This window comes from Corella eumyota, chromosome 2 (assembly GCF_963082875.1).
Source record: "Corella eumyota chromosome 2, kaCorEumy4.1, whole genome shotgun sequence".
In the NCBI taxonomy this organism is placed as follows: domain Eukaryota; kingdom Metazoa; phylum Chordata; class Ascidiacea; order Phlebobranchia; family Corellidae; genus Corella; species Corella eumyota.
This window is the reverse complement of record NC_137491.1, coordinates 19,458,528-19,474,083: the sequence shown is the minus strand read 5'-3', so window position 1 is coordinate 19,474,083 and position 15,556 is coordinate 19,458,528. Positions and strand designations below refer to the sequence as shown.

Genomic DNA, 15,556 nt, shown 5'->3' with positions numbered 1-15,556 from the left:
TTAAAAAAATGATATTTTACTATACATTTGCTGTTTAGCAATATGGTTTTGAATTCTATGCAATTATTTCAACCGTTTTGAACTTATTTCGGTTTATTTGTTTTACAAATTATAACAGACATAATAATATATTTTAATCCGTTTGTAAATAAATTAAAATTTTAATGCTAAAGAAAAAAATGATCAAAAGTTTTTTTTTCTCTAATATTTTAATATATAATACTAATTTCTCAGTGATATTTTGCTAAATATATTTTTACATATAAACTAATTTAATATTTTTGTTATAATATTTTATAACTATTCTGTTACTTAACTTAATTTAAATAAGTCAATTTGCTATCATTTAAAAAGCGACTTTAGCATTTCAATATTGCAACAAGAAAAATGTTTTTTAAAACATTTTTAACGACATGATTGGGTCACTAAATATCAACACATGAGGTTTTATATTCGATTCCCACTGCCCTTACCTTAAATGGTTGTTAAAAAGGGACTTAACATAGATACTGCTGCCTTATCCTTAATTATTCGACAATATTTTGTTCTTAATATTTTTTTGTATTTAATTAAAATTAAAATTTGAAATTTATTTTTTAGACGACGAATATCCGAACGAATTCCCTCCGACCAATAGGAGCCGAGGGTACCCTAACCACGTGACCAATGACGCAGGAGGACACGCGAGGAGGAGTCTCCACGGAAGTCGAAAGAGGCGGAGCACACCAGAAAACTTAAACGGGATTCAAGGTAAAAAAATAAAATTTTTGAACTCAGATTTTTTTTCCAAGTAGCATACTGAATACCCTTTATTTGTATATACCATAACATTAAAACATAAACCTTATCTTAAACAGTAAACTTGTATTTGAATCAGTTAACTGTAGGAGAATATAGCATCATGGTATGGTTAGTTATTAAGTGATTATAGGGCTGAAGTTTCTCTGTGTTTTGGTCTAAATATTTGGCGTGGATTAGCTGGTATTTAAATAAGGCAGGGCTGAGATTTGACTTTTTTAGAGTAATGTAATGGGATATTCCTTTACTTAGATTTAAATTGGGTCTAAACGATTTGTGCATTTGTAAAATATAACATTACTACGAATATTAATAAATATTTATATATTTTTTTACCAATTTTTTTATTTTTTTATTTTTTACGATGGCTAAGTAGTCATGATAAAAATAAATTGTTGTAAAATTAACAAATTTTTGCTTTTTTTTGCAGTTTTTTTTGTGTCAATTTTTAGCCAGTTAAAAAAGGTTTTCTGAAAAATATGCTACGTTTATGCTGATATACATAGGCATATCATGGTATATATATTAGGCTTTACAATTTTTCTTTTTCTTAAAGTAATATGTCTTCAATAGAGCTAGTTTTACACACATTTTATTTTCATAAACGCTTCATCAATCTTGCTAAAGAGAACTTCACTGCGCGTTTAACCGCCATCAGACACTTTATAAATATTTATTCATAATTCATTACGCTCTAAGTCGAGTTATATACACGACTCCGTAATTTGAAAGACTAAAACTCGTCAATTATGGATGCGTTTAATCTAAAAACGACATGTCTTGTTTAACGTTTCGTTTAGGTAATGACGTCACTGATATATGACGTAATTGACATTGTAGAAACTCGTTGTATTTAAATTTATTTTAATATATATAAAAAAAATTGTAAGACTTTAAAGATATTTCAGTATACCGAAAAAGAGTTTTTTTTTGAATTTTTGCAAACAAAGATAAATTTTTAAATTGATGCATAAATCATTGCAAAATAAATATAATATATGTTAAATAGTATCACCGTATTGAGTTAAACAAGTTAAACTGAAACATACATAAACATTGAGAACCCGTTTTCGTAAAATGTCAAAGTTCGACCACAATATGAAAGTATTCACGTTGTCAGCCTTCTAATTTACAGACATTTTACGCGGCTTAACCATATAGCTATACGGCCCCTGTATGTTCATGTTATACTTGTTTACGTGTAGTTTTTCCTACTTATTTTGAATATTTTGCTGATGGTTAATTAGTATTAGTTGCTACTTAATTTTCGTTGTTGCAAAATTGGTAAAATGGATTCTTTTTTATTTTTTGGTTTGGTAAATAAGTTTTGAAAACTTAATTTGTTAAAGTCATATATTAGCGATATTTTTATACTCAAAAGTTAATAAAGTTGGTGTCACTGAACACAAAAATGATTTTAACTTTTAATAATTTCACCTACTTTTTAAGTTATACAACTTTTAAAAAAAAATTAAAATTAACTATAAAAAAGTAAAGGGAAGCCCTGTATGTGATGACGTAGAAAGTACTAGCTTGTATACATTCACTACGCTACTTGGTACTTTCTACGTTACACAAAAAATATGGTAACCTGGTTTTTTATGTTAATCATTTTTCAGTATTTTTGAAAATTAAATTGTAAGTACCACAGACATTTTTTAAAGGTTTTAAAGCCATTTTATGATTCATTGTCAACCATACTAACATGCTATATACATCACTTACAAAATTGCAAAACTCTGTAACATAACACTTTAAAAAAACGGTTAAAAAATAATTTTTTAGGTATTTTTACATTAAAATGAATTTATGTTTTAAACCTAAAATACTTGCAATTTAAATGAAGTTTTAATAAGATTATAGTTATTATATGCCGACTATTTATTAAACGTGGTTCTGCTAGCAGTACTTGTTATGATAACATAATAGGCATCAAAATAAGTTTGGCTAAATTTAAAAAAAAATATTTTATTTAAAAAAAAATTTTTAAAATCATTTTTGCAGATTTAAAAAAAAAATTTGACAAAAAAAAACTGTCAAAATACTTACAGTTTATATTTTATGCTGTAAAAAATATTTATTGAAATAATATAAAAAAAATTTATAAAAAAAAAATGTTTTTTATCTGTCTGTTATTCAATTTTGCCCACCTTTTAGGCCCCCTTTTAGGCGCCTATTAATTAAAATGCACAAACTTACGTCTCATATACTTACGTCACGAATTCTTGAACACAATTTAAACCCGTTTCACTTCGACTAATTAACTTCAACGGCGAGATGGGATTATCATTTTATCACGCTATACCTTTCCAAGAATTAGCTCCAATTTTGACCTTTTTAGCGATTCTAGTAGCATAATCACAGCAAAAAATACAGAAAAATTTTAATAAAATACAGTTTTTAACAGTTTTTACAAACCTACAATAATAAAATTTGCCTATTTTTTATTTTTTTTTATTTTGTTTTTTTCGCGCATTGATAAAAGTAAATAATAAATACGATATACAATTAATATTACAACAATGCGACGGGAAAAAATAACAAAATCAATTTAATGATTTAAAACATGCCAAAAGTATTAATGTTTACACAAAGATATTTTAAGTATGTTATGGCATGGTCGCCAAACCCAAAGCATATTAATTTAAATTAAAAAAAAACTTTAATTTAGGGTACCTATTACCAATCTTTGCTTACCTATAAAATATTGTTTAACAATTCTAATACCTTAACATTTTTCTGACGTCACAAATTGCGTCATAATCTTTAAAGTTTTAATTTAATAAGAAACTCGATATATTCACATATATCGTTGAGTAGTTTTGCAAATTAAGTTTATTTGATTACTGAAGAAAATAACACGTCCCATGAGATGTAGTTTATTTAAGTTGCTGTTTTTTTATTTGATTTTTAACCTTGATGTTTCTGATTTTAAACTTGTATGACCCTAATTTAATATTTGAAAAAAAATATTCAAATTCGTGATTTATTTAAAGTTTAAAGTCATATATTAGCGATATTTTTATACTCAAAAATTGATAAAGTTGATGTCACTGAACACTAAATTGATTTTAACTTTAAATAATTTCACCTACTTTTTAAGTTATACAACTTAAAAAAAAAGGGAACCCCTGTTTGTGATGACGTAGAAAGTACCAGCTTGTATATATTCACTACGCTACTTAGTACTTTCTACGTCACATGAACAATATGGTAACCTAGTTTTTATGTTAATCATTTTCCAGTATTTTTGAAAATTAAATTGTAAGTACCACAGACATTTTTTAAAGGTTTTAAAGCCATTTTATGATTCATTGTCAACCATACTAACATGCTATATACATTACTTACTAGATTGCAAAACTTTGTAACATAACACTTTAAATATTTTTTATTGTTTAATACTAAAATGTTATTTTTTGGGTAAAATGAGCTAAATTTTTTTTTAAATTTTTTTTTAAGTTTTTTAATACATTTTTTAAAAATTTTAGTTTAATATTTTTTTTTAACTTTTTTTTCGTTTTCATTTTTTTTTTTTATCAGCATAAGTAAATGAACAATCTTATAAGCAATGTATATTAATAGGGGGTTTAAATTTGCCAAGCTAACTTTATATAACTCAAACACAAATAAGCAAAAATTTCTATAAATTTGTTTTCTTTTTATTTTTGTTACATTTATTATAGAAAAAAAAATTTTAAAAAAATCGTTTTTTCCGGCTTTATTAAAATTAATGAAATATCTATTTTAACATTTAAAATTTTTATACATTTTATAAATATATGTATTAAAATAATATGTCTATTTAAAAATCACGCATTTAAAGGTATATTGTCTATTGTGGTCATGAATTTATTACATCAATTGATTCTGTCCTTTATTATAATATTGGTTAACCGCTTTAAAAGCAAAAATATTAATTGTTTAATATTAAATGTATTTTTATACAAAATTAAGCCAAAATTTGGAAATTTTGAAAGGTTAAATCGTAACTTTTGACCTTTATTTTAATATAAAAATAGCCTGGTTCAACATGCTTTTACATCGCTTAATAAATGCCAAATTGTAATATTTATAAACCTAGATATAACGTATTACTTTATATGCAATGTTAATTTATATTAAAGTCATATATTATCGTTTTTTTTACTCAAAAATTAATAAAGTTGGTGTCACTAAACACAAAAATGGTTTTAACTTTAAATAATTTTACTTACTTTTTAAGTTATACAACTTTAAAAAAAAATTAAAATTAATTTAAAAAAAAAAAGGGAAGCCCTGTTTGTGATGACGTAGAAAGTACTAGCTTGTATACGTTTGCTACACTACTTGGTACTTTCTACGTCACACGAAAAAATATGGTAACCTGGTTTTTTATGTTAATCATTTTCCAGTATTTAAAAAAATTAAATTGTAAGTACCACAGACATTTTTTAAAAGTTCTAAAGCCATTTTGTGATTCATTGTCAACTTTGCAAAACTCTGTAACATAACACTTTAACAAAATGATTTATGAGGGCTCACGTCATTGGGGGAATACCCAAAGTGTATATATCAAACAAAAAAAAAAAAAATCGGTAAAAAAACTCAATTATTTTTAATTAATTTTTTTTGTATATTTTTCACTGATGTTGCCAATTTAATTTAAAATGTTTAGTGTAAACATTATGAATAATTAAACCTGCTCGACATGAAATTTTAATACCCGTAACATTTGTGTCTAATTAATAAAATGTTTCTTTAATGATTGTTTATCTTTATATTAATAATTTAAACCGTCAAATATTTTCACATTATTGCTGATTTTTGTATTTGCCACAAATCCAAATTTACTAAATAGCATAACATTAACATTAAAATAATTTTTTTATAATTGAATTTTTATCGCGGTAATGATGGCCGCGTGTTGACGCTAGAGAGTTGTGTATTGTGAACGTTTCGATACATAGGATTTCAGGTTTAAATCCCACGTAAAGCCCTTTTAAAAATGTTTGTTTTTATATAGACATAAGATTTGAAAAAGCAAATAAATATATAAACTTGATAATTAACAAAAAAAAAACGAGGTCGTGGGTTCAATCCCCCCCCCCCGATCTTATGCTGTAGCGCCCTTGAGTAAGGCGCTATAAACTGTACAAACTCCTGCTGAGCCAGCACTTAATCAGCAGAAAAATTATCGGGCAATTATAATCTATAATATCCCAAACTACTAAAGGCAACTCGAGACTGGGTCGGAGTAACTGATGTTACTCTATGTTTAAGTCGCGCATTCAACTTTCCCACATCGAGGATAAAGATATATACAAAAAAAAATCGCTCTTTTTTTAGGATGGCTTATTTTGTTTTAAAACAATATTATTGTTTTTTCGGTTTGTAAATTCAAAAATCTTTTCCTAAAAAAAGAATTCAGCTTCCGAATTTTTATTTGTTTATTTGTTAAAACAATTTCTTTAATTAGAAAAGCAACTTGTAAAGTTTGTTTTCAAAACGGGTCAAGGGTCAAGTATTTATACACAAAAAACAAGTATTTTGTTATTATAACTTCTGTTGTATATTTTTAAAACAAAGGTGCTAACCACAAAATGGCTAACTTTTTTCTGTAAAAAATGTTTTTTCCAATTTTTTTGCAAGTTTATAAGCTCGTATTTTTTCAATACAGTTGCATTAAAGGTTTAGTTAGTTAAGGCCGTATGTTTATTAAAGTATAGGTTATGTTTTTATTTAAATTAAGTAAAAATATTAGAAAATAAACCTATTTTTTAAACTGTAATTTCTGCTTAAAAATATTAACTAAATTTAAAAATTTTTTTTTATTTTTTTTTATTATTTTTTATTAAATTTTTTTATTCAAATTAACTTTTGGTTAAAATCGCATTTAAATATGGATAAAAAAAATTTCGCATATATTAAATTTAAAATTTTAATTAACAATTTAATATTCATTTTTCAAGTGTTTCTATTTTTAAGTAAAGGAAAATTTCATGTCTTTAAATTTTTGTAAAAAAAAAAAAAAAACGACAATTAAAAAATACAGAATTGCAAAAACAAATGTAAATGCTTTGTCATTATGATTCTTATTCTCGGTACTATAACAAATCCAATATTCTATGACTTGCAAAAAAAAGAATTTTCGCGTGAATTTTTGTGTGAAAATTTTTAAATTATTTACAATCATATTCATTTAAATATTTGTAGCTTTTTAATCCGTAGTTTTACCAATATAAAACTATTACCAAATATATATATATAAATATCAATAATGAAGCTTAGCAGAATATAAAAAATGTTTGGCCGATTTATAAGCCTGCAAAATACAAAAAACTGCCATTTGTGGTGCGCGGGTGAATTATCGCGAGCAAATATTATTTGAGAGTTGCAACCATTCCTTTAACAATTAAAATTCCAACCATGGGCGGGCTAACGACTGGCATATTTAATTTTCAAAATGTAACACTTTTTTTTTTTTAATTTTTTTTTTTTTTTGAACTTGATATGAGTTCACAAAAATTCTACTCACAATTTTTTTACAAGTTTTTGTTTACATCAATAACACCCCCACTTTATTTACCCGTTCGCGACTTAACTCAGTAATTTTTCCTCAAGTTTATTTATTTTGTGCAGAACTTTAAGGAGAAAACTACTCGAAATTTTATTGTAAATGTCGACAATGTTTACGCTTCGATTTGTTTGTGTTGGTCTCTGTTATAAACATTGATACAACCGATTAAAATTAGGTTTTAAAGTGTTTGGTATAAGTTAAAGGCTCGAAATTCAGGAATTGTGTCTTTTGGTATCTTAATACTGTAGCAGACGCGTTTTTCTACAAAAAAAAAAAAAATTTACAAATTTAATTAAAAATTTTAAGATTTAAAGTTAATAGCTTAACTTTTTAAGGTAAACATCGTATTATTTTACTATTTTACGCGAAAAAGCTTCTTTTTAGCCTTAATTAAAAGTCGTATGAATTGTAATTAAACAAGGTATTAATTATGACGTCACATTCTTGCTTTGTTTTCGTATTCGAGATCACGTGACCTCGAGTTAACCCGTCATCGGTATTAGCCGAAGTTAGAGGCCTACTACTTCGCTCCAGGGCTCGTTTTAATTCCTATTCACATGTTCAGTTGTCTTTAGGCGAAGGCTTAACTCACAGAGCCTTAATCCTAGGATTGTCAGCTTCGTACAAGCACGAATTAAAGCTACATACATCACTAAAAATAAGGATTAATTTCGAGCGTAAATGATTAAGCAATATTGTCAAGGAAGATGTAGTGTTTAGAACTTTGAAAAATCAAGCCTTCAATGCAGTTTTTAAATACAGAGAGTAGCTATATATGAATTTTTATGATTTGATTTAGATTTCGAGTTAAGATTTTTATATGCCGATTAAACTATTAAATATGTCGTGTGATCTTGCTGATTTATCGGACCTGGCCGATCTTGATAGTATAGATATTCGAAGTTTGGCGATCGGGGGACAGAATAACTCCTACCCGACCGAAAACTTCAATAAATCAACATTTTCAAGTGACCCGATGAACGGGTATACCCCTAACTTGTCCCAGATTAATGTGAGGAACAAACAGCTCCAGGGGGGACAGAATAACTTCACAAAAATGCCCCAAAATGGAGTTCGATACAGAAATTCGCATGCAAACCCACAACCACAAGGAAATGTAGCGCCATCTGGTGTTCAAGGGGGCACGGGGCCAAAATCGTCAGGTTTTTCATTACCCCCGGGCGCTGGAATGGGCCTGATGGGTCCAGGAGGGTCGGGTGGACCCCCTAGTAGAGCAGCAACAATGAAGGCGCTTGGATTTTTAACAGAGAAAACCATTGAGCGATTAATCAGCGTGAAAAACGAGTCCCATGTTCCGAATACGGGGTTTTACCCTCCCAACCCCACTAATAATCACCCTCAAGCCCCATTATCTAACTACCAAGGGTACCCGACCCAAGGGGAGCAAAACCTGATGAACAATACTCCACAAAACAACAATTATCATCATTCTTCGATGCCTAACTCGTACCAATCTTCCGGTATCAATAATTCTACGTCACAGAACAATACGTCATACCAAGCTACGTCACAAAAGAATACGTCATACCAGGCTACGTCACAGAACAATACGTCATACCCTAATTATCCTTCGTACGGATGTCGCGAACCGATTGGTATGATTCGAGGTGTTCCCATTGAGCAGAAAATGTGTCGTGGGTTGCCTAGTGACGCGTTGCGATGGCAACCCTACGCGCAAGAAACAGGGTTGCCCCACGGCCGCGTGAAATCCGAGTTTCAAGCTTATCCGGGGATGAATTTAAATTCGGGGAAACATGTGTACGGAAATCGAATACATGCGAGTAAGTTAAGGTTGTCTTCAAGTTTGTATTTGAATCGGAATTTAAATAAAAGTCTAATATTTGACTTAAAAAATAATTTAAAAACAAATGCCTTTACAAATATTTTTTTAAAGATTCAATTATTTAAAACAGGTTTTGGCATTTTATTTAAAAACTTATTTAATTAAAGGACTGTAAGTTAGGGTTGTATTTAAAAAATTGGAATTTAAATAAATGTCTGATATTTGCTCAAAAAAAAATTACAAAAAAAACGAATTTATAAAATATCTTTTTTAAGTTCATAAAGTTTCAGTTTTTTAAAAACTAGTTTTATTATTTTAATTAGATGCAAAGTAAACGACTGAATCTGTTTTTTTAATGTTAAAGTTTAGGTATTTAAAATATCTCTTATTATGCCTTAAAAAGGAATTTTAAAACCTGTATTTACAAATATTTTTTTTGAAGATTTAGTTATTTAAACAGATTTTAGATTTTTATTTAAAAACTTATTAAATTGAAGGACTTTTTCTTTTTTAAATGAAGGTTAAAAATTTAATTTTAACTAAAAAGATATTGGGTTTTTGTTAACATTAACACTTACTAAACTACTTTGAAAAAACGTTTTTAAAACAAATTTTTAAGTTAAACAAATGTGAGATTTTATGCTTTTATACAAAAGTTTTTAAGGAGAAAATGGTTCAATATTGATAAGTTTGTTTACATGTTTGTAGATAAACCCTTTATCTCACAAACTTACAATATTATTAACGATAAATATCAACTTAAATAACCATATTTTTATTATGATTTTAAATGCATAACTTTGTATAAAGAGAATTACTTTTAGAGTTTTTTTTTGTGTATATCTTTATCCTCGATGTGGGAAGGTCGAATGCGCGACTTAAACATAGAATAACATCAGTTACTACGACCCAGTCTCGAGTTGCCTGTGGCAGTTTGGGATATTATAGATTATGATTGCCCGATAATTATGCTGCTGATTAACTGCTGGCTCAGCAGGGGTTCATACAGTTTATAGCGCCTTACTCAAGGACGCTACAGCATGAGATCAGTAGGGATTGAACCCACGACCTCATGTGGTGTAGCAAGTGTTCTTACCACTACATCACGCTGCCGGTTTAATAACTACTTTAAGTTTGAATAAATTAGGGGTGTAGTTCCTTTAAATAGGCAATTGTTCTAAGTACGACTCTATTATTTTACTTTTATATTAAAAATTAAAATCGCTATACATTATTTCTAAACATTTCGATTTTTAATTTTAAACGAAAAATCGAATATAATCGGTTTAAATTTTGTGGTGATATTTAATGCTTTAAGATTGCTACAGAATTATGAGTTGTTATTATTATGTTCCAAATCGTGTTTAGTGATAAACTTAGTTTTAAAACTTACAAGAAAAATGTGGCTTCTTTATAAGCAGACTATCCTCGGTTTAGAATTTAAAAAAAAAAATTTTAATTTTTTTTGTAATTTTAAGGTGCTATTTTGAATATAAGGAATTAGGATTAAATATTTTTTGGATTTTTCTTTTAAACTGTTTTTTAGTAAACAACGTATTATATATAAAAATATGAGCTTATATTGCTTAATGTGTAGGCGTATATTTAAACTTGTATGACTTTCAAAAAAAAAAAAATTTTTTTGTTTTTAAAAAACTTATTTTAAGTTTATTATTTTGTATGTAAGTTGTATATACCTAAGTTTGATTTCAAATAAATAAAAAAATATTAATTAACTACATTTGTATTCTAAATTATTACCTTTAAAACCAGTTAAAACTCTTATTTTTTTAGACTTTCTATTTAGTTTAAAATGTATTCTAATATTTAAAATTTTTTTAACATTTATTTTTATTTTAGATGCTACTGGGTATCAAGATTCCACTCTATCGCCTCCTAACGGACACCCAGGTCACCCACATTACCCCGGAACAGATCGATGTCAGGGTAAGTTCTCTTTTCATTGTTTTTTGAGGGGGTTAAGAGGTAATTTTTGGGGTTTAAACTGCAATATGAGTTACTACTCATGTTGGAAGGTTTGAGTCAAAAGGTCTCGGGTTTGAGCCCCGGTTTCGGGTTTAGGGTTTAGGCTCGGGTTTAAGGGGGTAAAGAGGGAATTTGGAGGTTTAAACTACAAAATGAGGTACAACTCGTGTTAGCGGTTTATAGTCCAAAGGTCTTGGGTTTGAGCCGCACTAAAAGCATATTGTATCTACAGTACTTACTCTTGTCCTATTATTTTATTTTAAACACAATTAAAAATAGAAAAAAAACGTAAAGTTTTAAAAGCAATATCTTTAAAAATGGTTTTGTGAGCTAACGGTTCCTTTATGAAAACTGTTTTTTATTATTCTTAGTTTAAATAAGGGCGTAAAATTTAAGCAATTACTGTTCTATATATACATATGTACATTTCTTTAAACAAAATTATCGTATTTATATTGACTGTTTAATGTTCTATATAAGCGATATTTTTATAATCAAAATTTAATAAAGTTGGTGTCAATGAACACAAAAATGGTTTTAACTTTTAATAATTTCACCTACTTTTTAAGTTATACGACTTTAAAAAAATTGTGATGACGTAGAAAATAGTAATTGGTATACATTCACTACGCTATTTGGTACTTTCTACGTCATACAAAAAATATGGTAACCTGTTTTTTTATGTTAATTATTTTTCAGTGTTTTTGAAAATTAATTTGTAAGTACCACAGACATTTTTTAAAGGTTCTAAAAGCATTTTGTAATTCATTGTCAACCATACTAACGTGCTATATACATCACTTACAAAATTACAAAACTCTGTAACATAACACTTTAACAAAAAATCTTGAAGACATATTATTTTACCACGAAAGCATACGCCCTATTTATTGTTTTGCATATAATAAAGAATATCACGGCACTCAAGGATAATATGTTTATGCTTAAGGTTGTACTTATTTACATTAACGCATTCTTAAGTATGTGTCGGTGCTTATTTCAAAGAAAAACTTGTTTAAAATCCGTGTAACGTCCTTGTTTTGGTTTAAAACGATAGAAATGTCATAAATTGGGTTTCAGACGATTGTGGTATATATTTATGCTTTGAAAATTTAATATTAATTTTGACTCGCCTTTTAAATTAGTTTTAACAAGTTTTTTGGCATTTTTTGTCCAAGAAATTTTTATTTTTATTTGATCGCCGACGGCCATTTAAAACTGAGCTAGTTTTGATTCTAATCCTTTAATTATAATGTTTAATCTTGTCTCATGTTGTAAGGTTGAACTAAATTCGAAAATCGAATTTAATAATTTTAAAGAACTAAAAAAAAAAAATTTTTAAATTAAAAAAAAACTTTAATATTTAAAATATATAATTTAAATTAAAAATAAATGTTATTATCAAATTTATTAATTAATAGGTTAAGATAAAATATTGCAATTAATTTAAATTTTACAATTCTATTTTTAAAGCAACATTTAGTAAAACTTTTAATATTTTTATTATTTAAATTATTTTTTATAAAACAATTAATTTAAATTTTATAGTTCTAATTAGAAAACGAAATTTAGTAGACTCTTATTATTATTATTTTTAAATCAAGTTTACAATATCAAATTAATTTACTTCTTAAAAATGTAAACACATTTTTTGGAGTAAATTTACATTTAAAATACCTTTCTTGTGACAACTTTCCCGCTATTCTTGGTAGCATATTTACATAGTGGAGTTATATTTAAACATGACTCAATGCTCAAGTGTGTCAATATTATTTTATCGGCAAACTCGGGGCTTGTAATCTCCGATGTTTTTCCGGGACTAAAACAAAATCTTTCCGTTCTAGAGAGAATTGTTTTAAAATTGGATTTAATTTCTTTTAAAAATGTTTGTTTTTATTTTGCGATTCTAAATTTAGAGAAATTTGTAAATTTTAATTCGCTCAATTTTTGTTTCGAATTTTGAAAGTCGAATTTCGTCTGTAAGTTGTGACGTCATAAATATATGGTTATGACGTCATTAAATATAAGGAAGCAAAGAACTATTCACGTAATAGTACCTAACGTATTTTAATAAAAAAAAAGCTTTTTTTTTCGTTTTTTACGGTTCTGACGTCACTAAACATGACGTCATGAATTTTGTACTTTTTTAATTTGATTAAGTTTTTAGAAACAATTATTTTAAAAATAACTTCACAATATTATAAGTTTCTAAATAAGGTAAAAAAAAATCGAACCGTTTTCACAAATTATTGTAATTGTTATTTATAGGTTTTTTGTTTATTTATTCGTTTGCAAAGTTTCGTTATAATTTATATTTAAAAAAGTAAAAACACAACTCGTTCTATTTTTGGGATACTAAATATAAGTTGCAAAGCCAATGGTATTTTAAAAATGTTAAAAAATTAAATTTCATGAAAAATGACAATTTAATATTTTTCTTTAAATAAAAAAAAATTTATCGTTATAAAAGTTAAAAAAAAACTGTTAAAATTGTGCTCTTTAGTAACACCTAGTGGACAAAAAAGTTTTGTTAAGTTAATTAAATTTTAATTAAAATTTTTAATTTTTACAATATATTTATCGAGCTTTTAAAAGCCGCTAGTCGGAGTTGAAGAGCAATTATTTTTTTAGTTATAAATTTTAACTATTTTTTAATTTACAATAACGTTACCTTAACTGTTTAAATTTTTATTAATTATTAAAAATGTCGCTTTCGTACCTCTTTTTGTCATACAAAAACCCTTATTAAAAAAGGGGATGACGTGGTTTTTATTATTAGGCGCCGAATCGACTTATCTAGCTTCCCAATCTGTATATCGAGCACCTTACCGCAATATAAACAAAAACCTAAACCTAAAACCCGGACCTTTATCGAGTTCGATTCGAGGTCATTTAAAGGTTATGTGACGTCACGGTTTGATAAATATCCACGCTCTGCTTCGCTTGAATGCGTTTTTTTATGGTAACCTGATTTTTGGAATAACAATAAATTTATTATTGACAAAAAAAAAATAATAATTTAATGAAAAATAAAATTAAAGATTAAATAATGTTCAAATTTATTAATTATATTTAATGTTAAGAAGATTATAAAACAAGTTATCACAAAAATTATAACTTTTTTTTTAAAATTTAAAATTAAAAGATAAAAATTTTCTACATTAACTAGCAATATTTAATTTAAATAATAAGAGTAGCACTAAAATACTGACCAAGAGCTGCTACATTATATTTAATAAGGTCTTTTTCTTTCTAAAAAATTCTAATCTATTGTCGGTATATTTACCGAGCAAACATGTTAAATAACTTATGGTTATTTTCAAACAATTTTATTGACTTTTTAAATATAAACTTTGCCCTTGTGAACTGTCACGTTGTTTGCGTTGTTACGTATTTTGTAACGTTACGTTCTTCACCAAAGGAAATATAAATTTTTCGTTCAGACTTATATGACATAGTAAAAGATTATTTTGAATATTTTTTTAATTTTAAATATATAACAAACATTTAGTACAAAAAATTTGGTCTTATAATTTAGGTTTGAATATGTAATAACCAAAATTTTTTTGCTAAAATTTCTGCTAAAAGTTTTTGCTAAAATTTCGTTATAAATACTTTAAAAACGCAATTTTATATTTAAATTTTTATAATAACTTGACTTATTTTCGTAAATTTAAAAGCTAAAAAGGATTGAAATTTTAGATTAATTGATTTAAAAAGGAAATTTTGAGTTTAAGTGTTTTAAAATTTAAAACTTTAAAGTAATATTAAAAGGTTATACACTCATTTTAAAGCCAAAAATTAAATTAAAATTGTTTATACTTCAATTTATTTTGTTTATGTTAAAAATAAAGAAGATTTTAATTGATTTATTTTTATAATAATTTATGTTTTTAAGCATTAAAAATAGCAAGTTTTTTTGTAAGTTAAAAAAATCTAAAAATAAAAATTTTTATTTAAAAAAAATATTTTTTTTTAATATTTTTGTTAAAATCCAGAGTTAGATTATTACTCATTATAATAACATTTACTTCACCTTAAATTAGACATTTTTAAACAGGTTTTTAACACGAATTTAACCTGTTTAAACTTAGAAGTGGTAACTCATTTTTAATTAAAAATATTTAAACTAAGAATTTTTGCTAAAATTTAAAAGTTTTTTTTAAACATAATTTTTTCTATAATTTTGAAAATGAGCGTTAATTCAAGTTTTAAATGTTTGCTTATTATAAAAACTAAAATGTAAATCCTAATGTAATGTACGTATAATTTGGTCAGATAAACCTATTGTTATTTCAAATAAAACTCAATTTAAATATTATAAAAATCCACAATGTTTTCAAAACAAAACAAAAAATCCAAAATTTCAAAAAAAAAATAAAAATTTGGTGAAATTTAATCCTTTTGTA

General features: G+C 26.2%; 1 protein-coding gene across 2 annotated transcripts in view; it reads left to right on the top strand.

Annotated features, from left to right (window-relative positions):
- LOC145743945 (retinoic acid receptor alpha-A-like) overlaps positions 1–15,556 on the top strand; it is a 41,260-nt gene that overhangs the window by 6,345 nt on the left and 19,359 nt on the right. Inside the window, exons 5-6 of one of the 2 annotated variants that reach the window (XM_082562022.1) lie at positions 601–750; positions 11,022–11,108. In XM_082562022.1, coding sequence (XP_082418148.1) covers positions 601–750; positions 11,022–11,108 — 237 coding nt within the window. Of the gene's footprint in view, positions 1–600; positions 751–8,736; positions 9,160–11,021; positions 11,109–15,556 lie in introns of those variants that run through there. The other variant, XM_082562023.1, reaches the window with a different exon arrangement.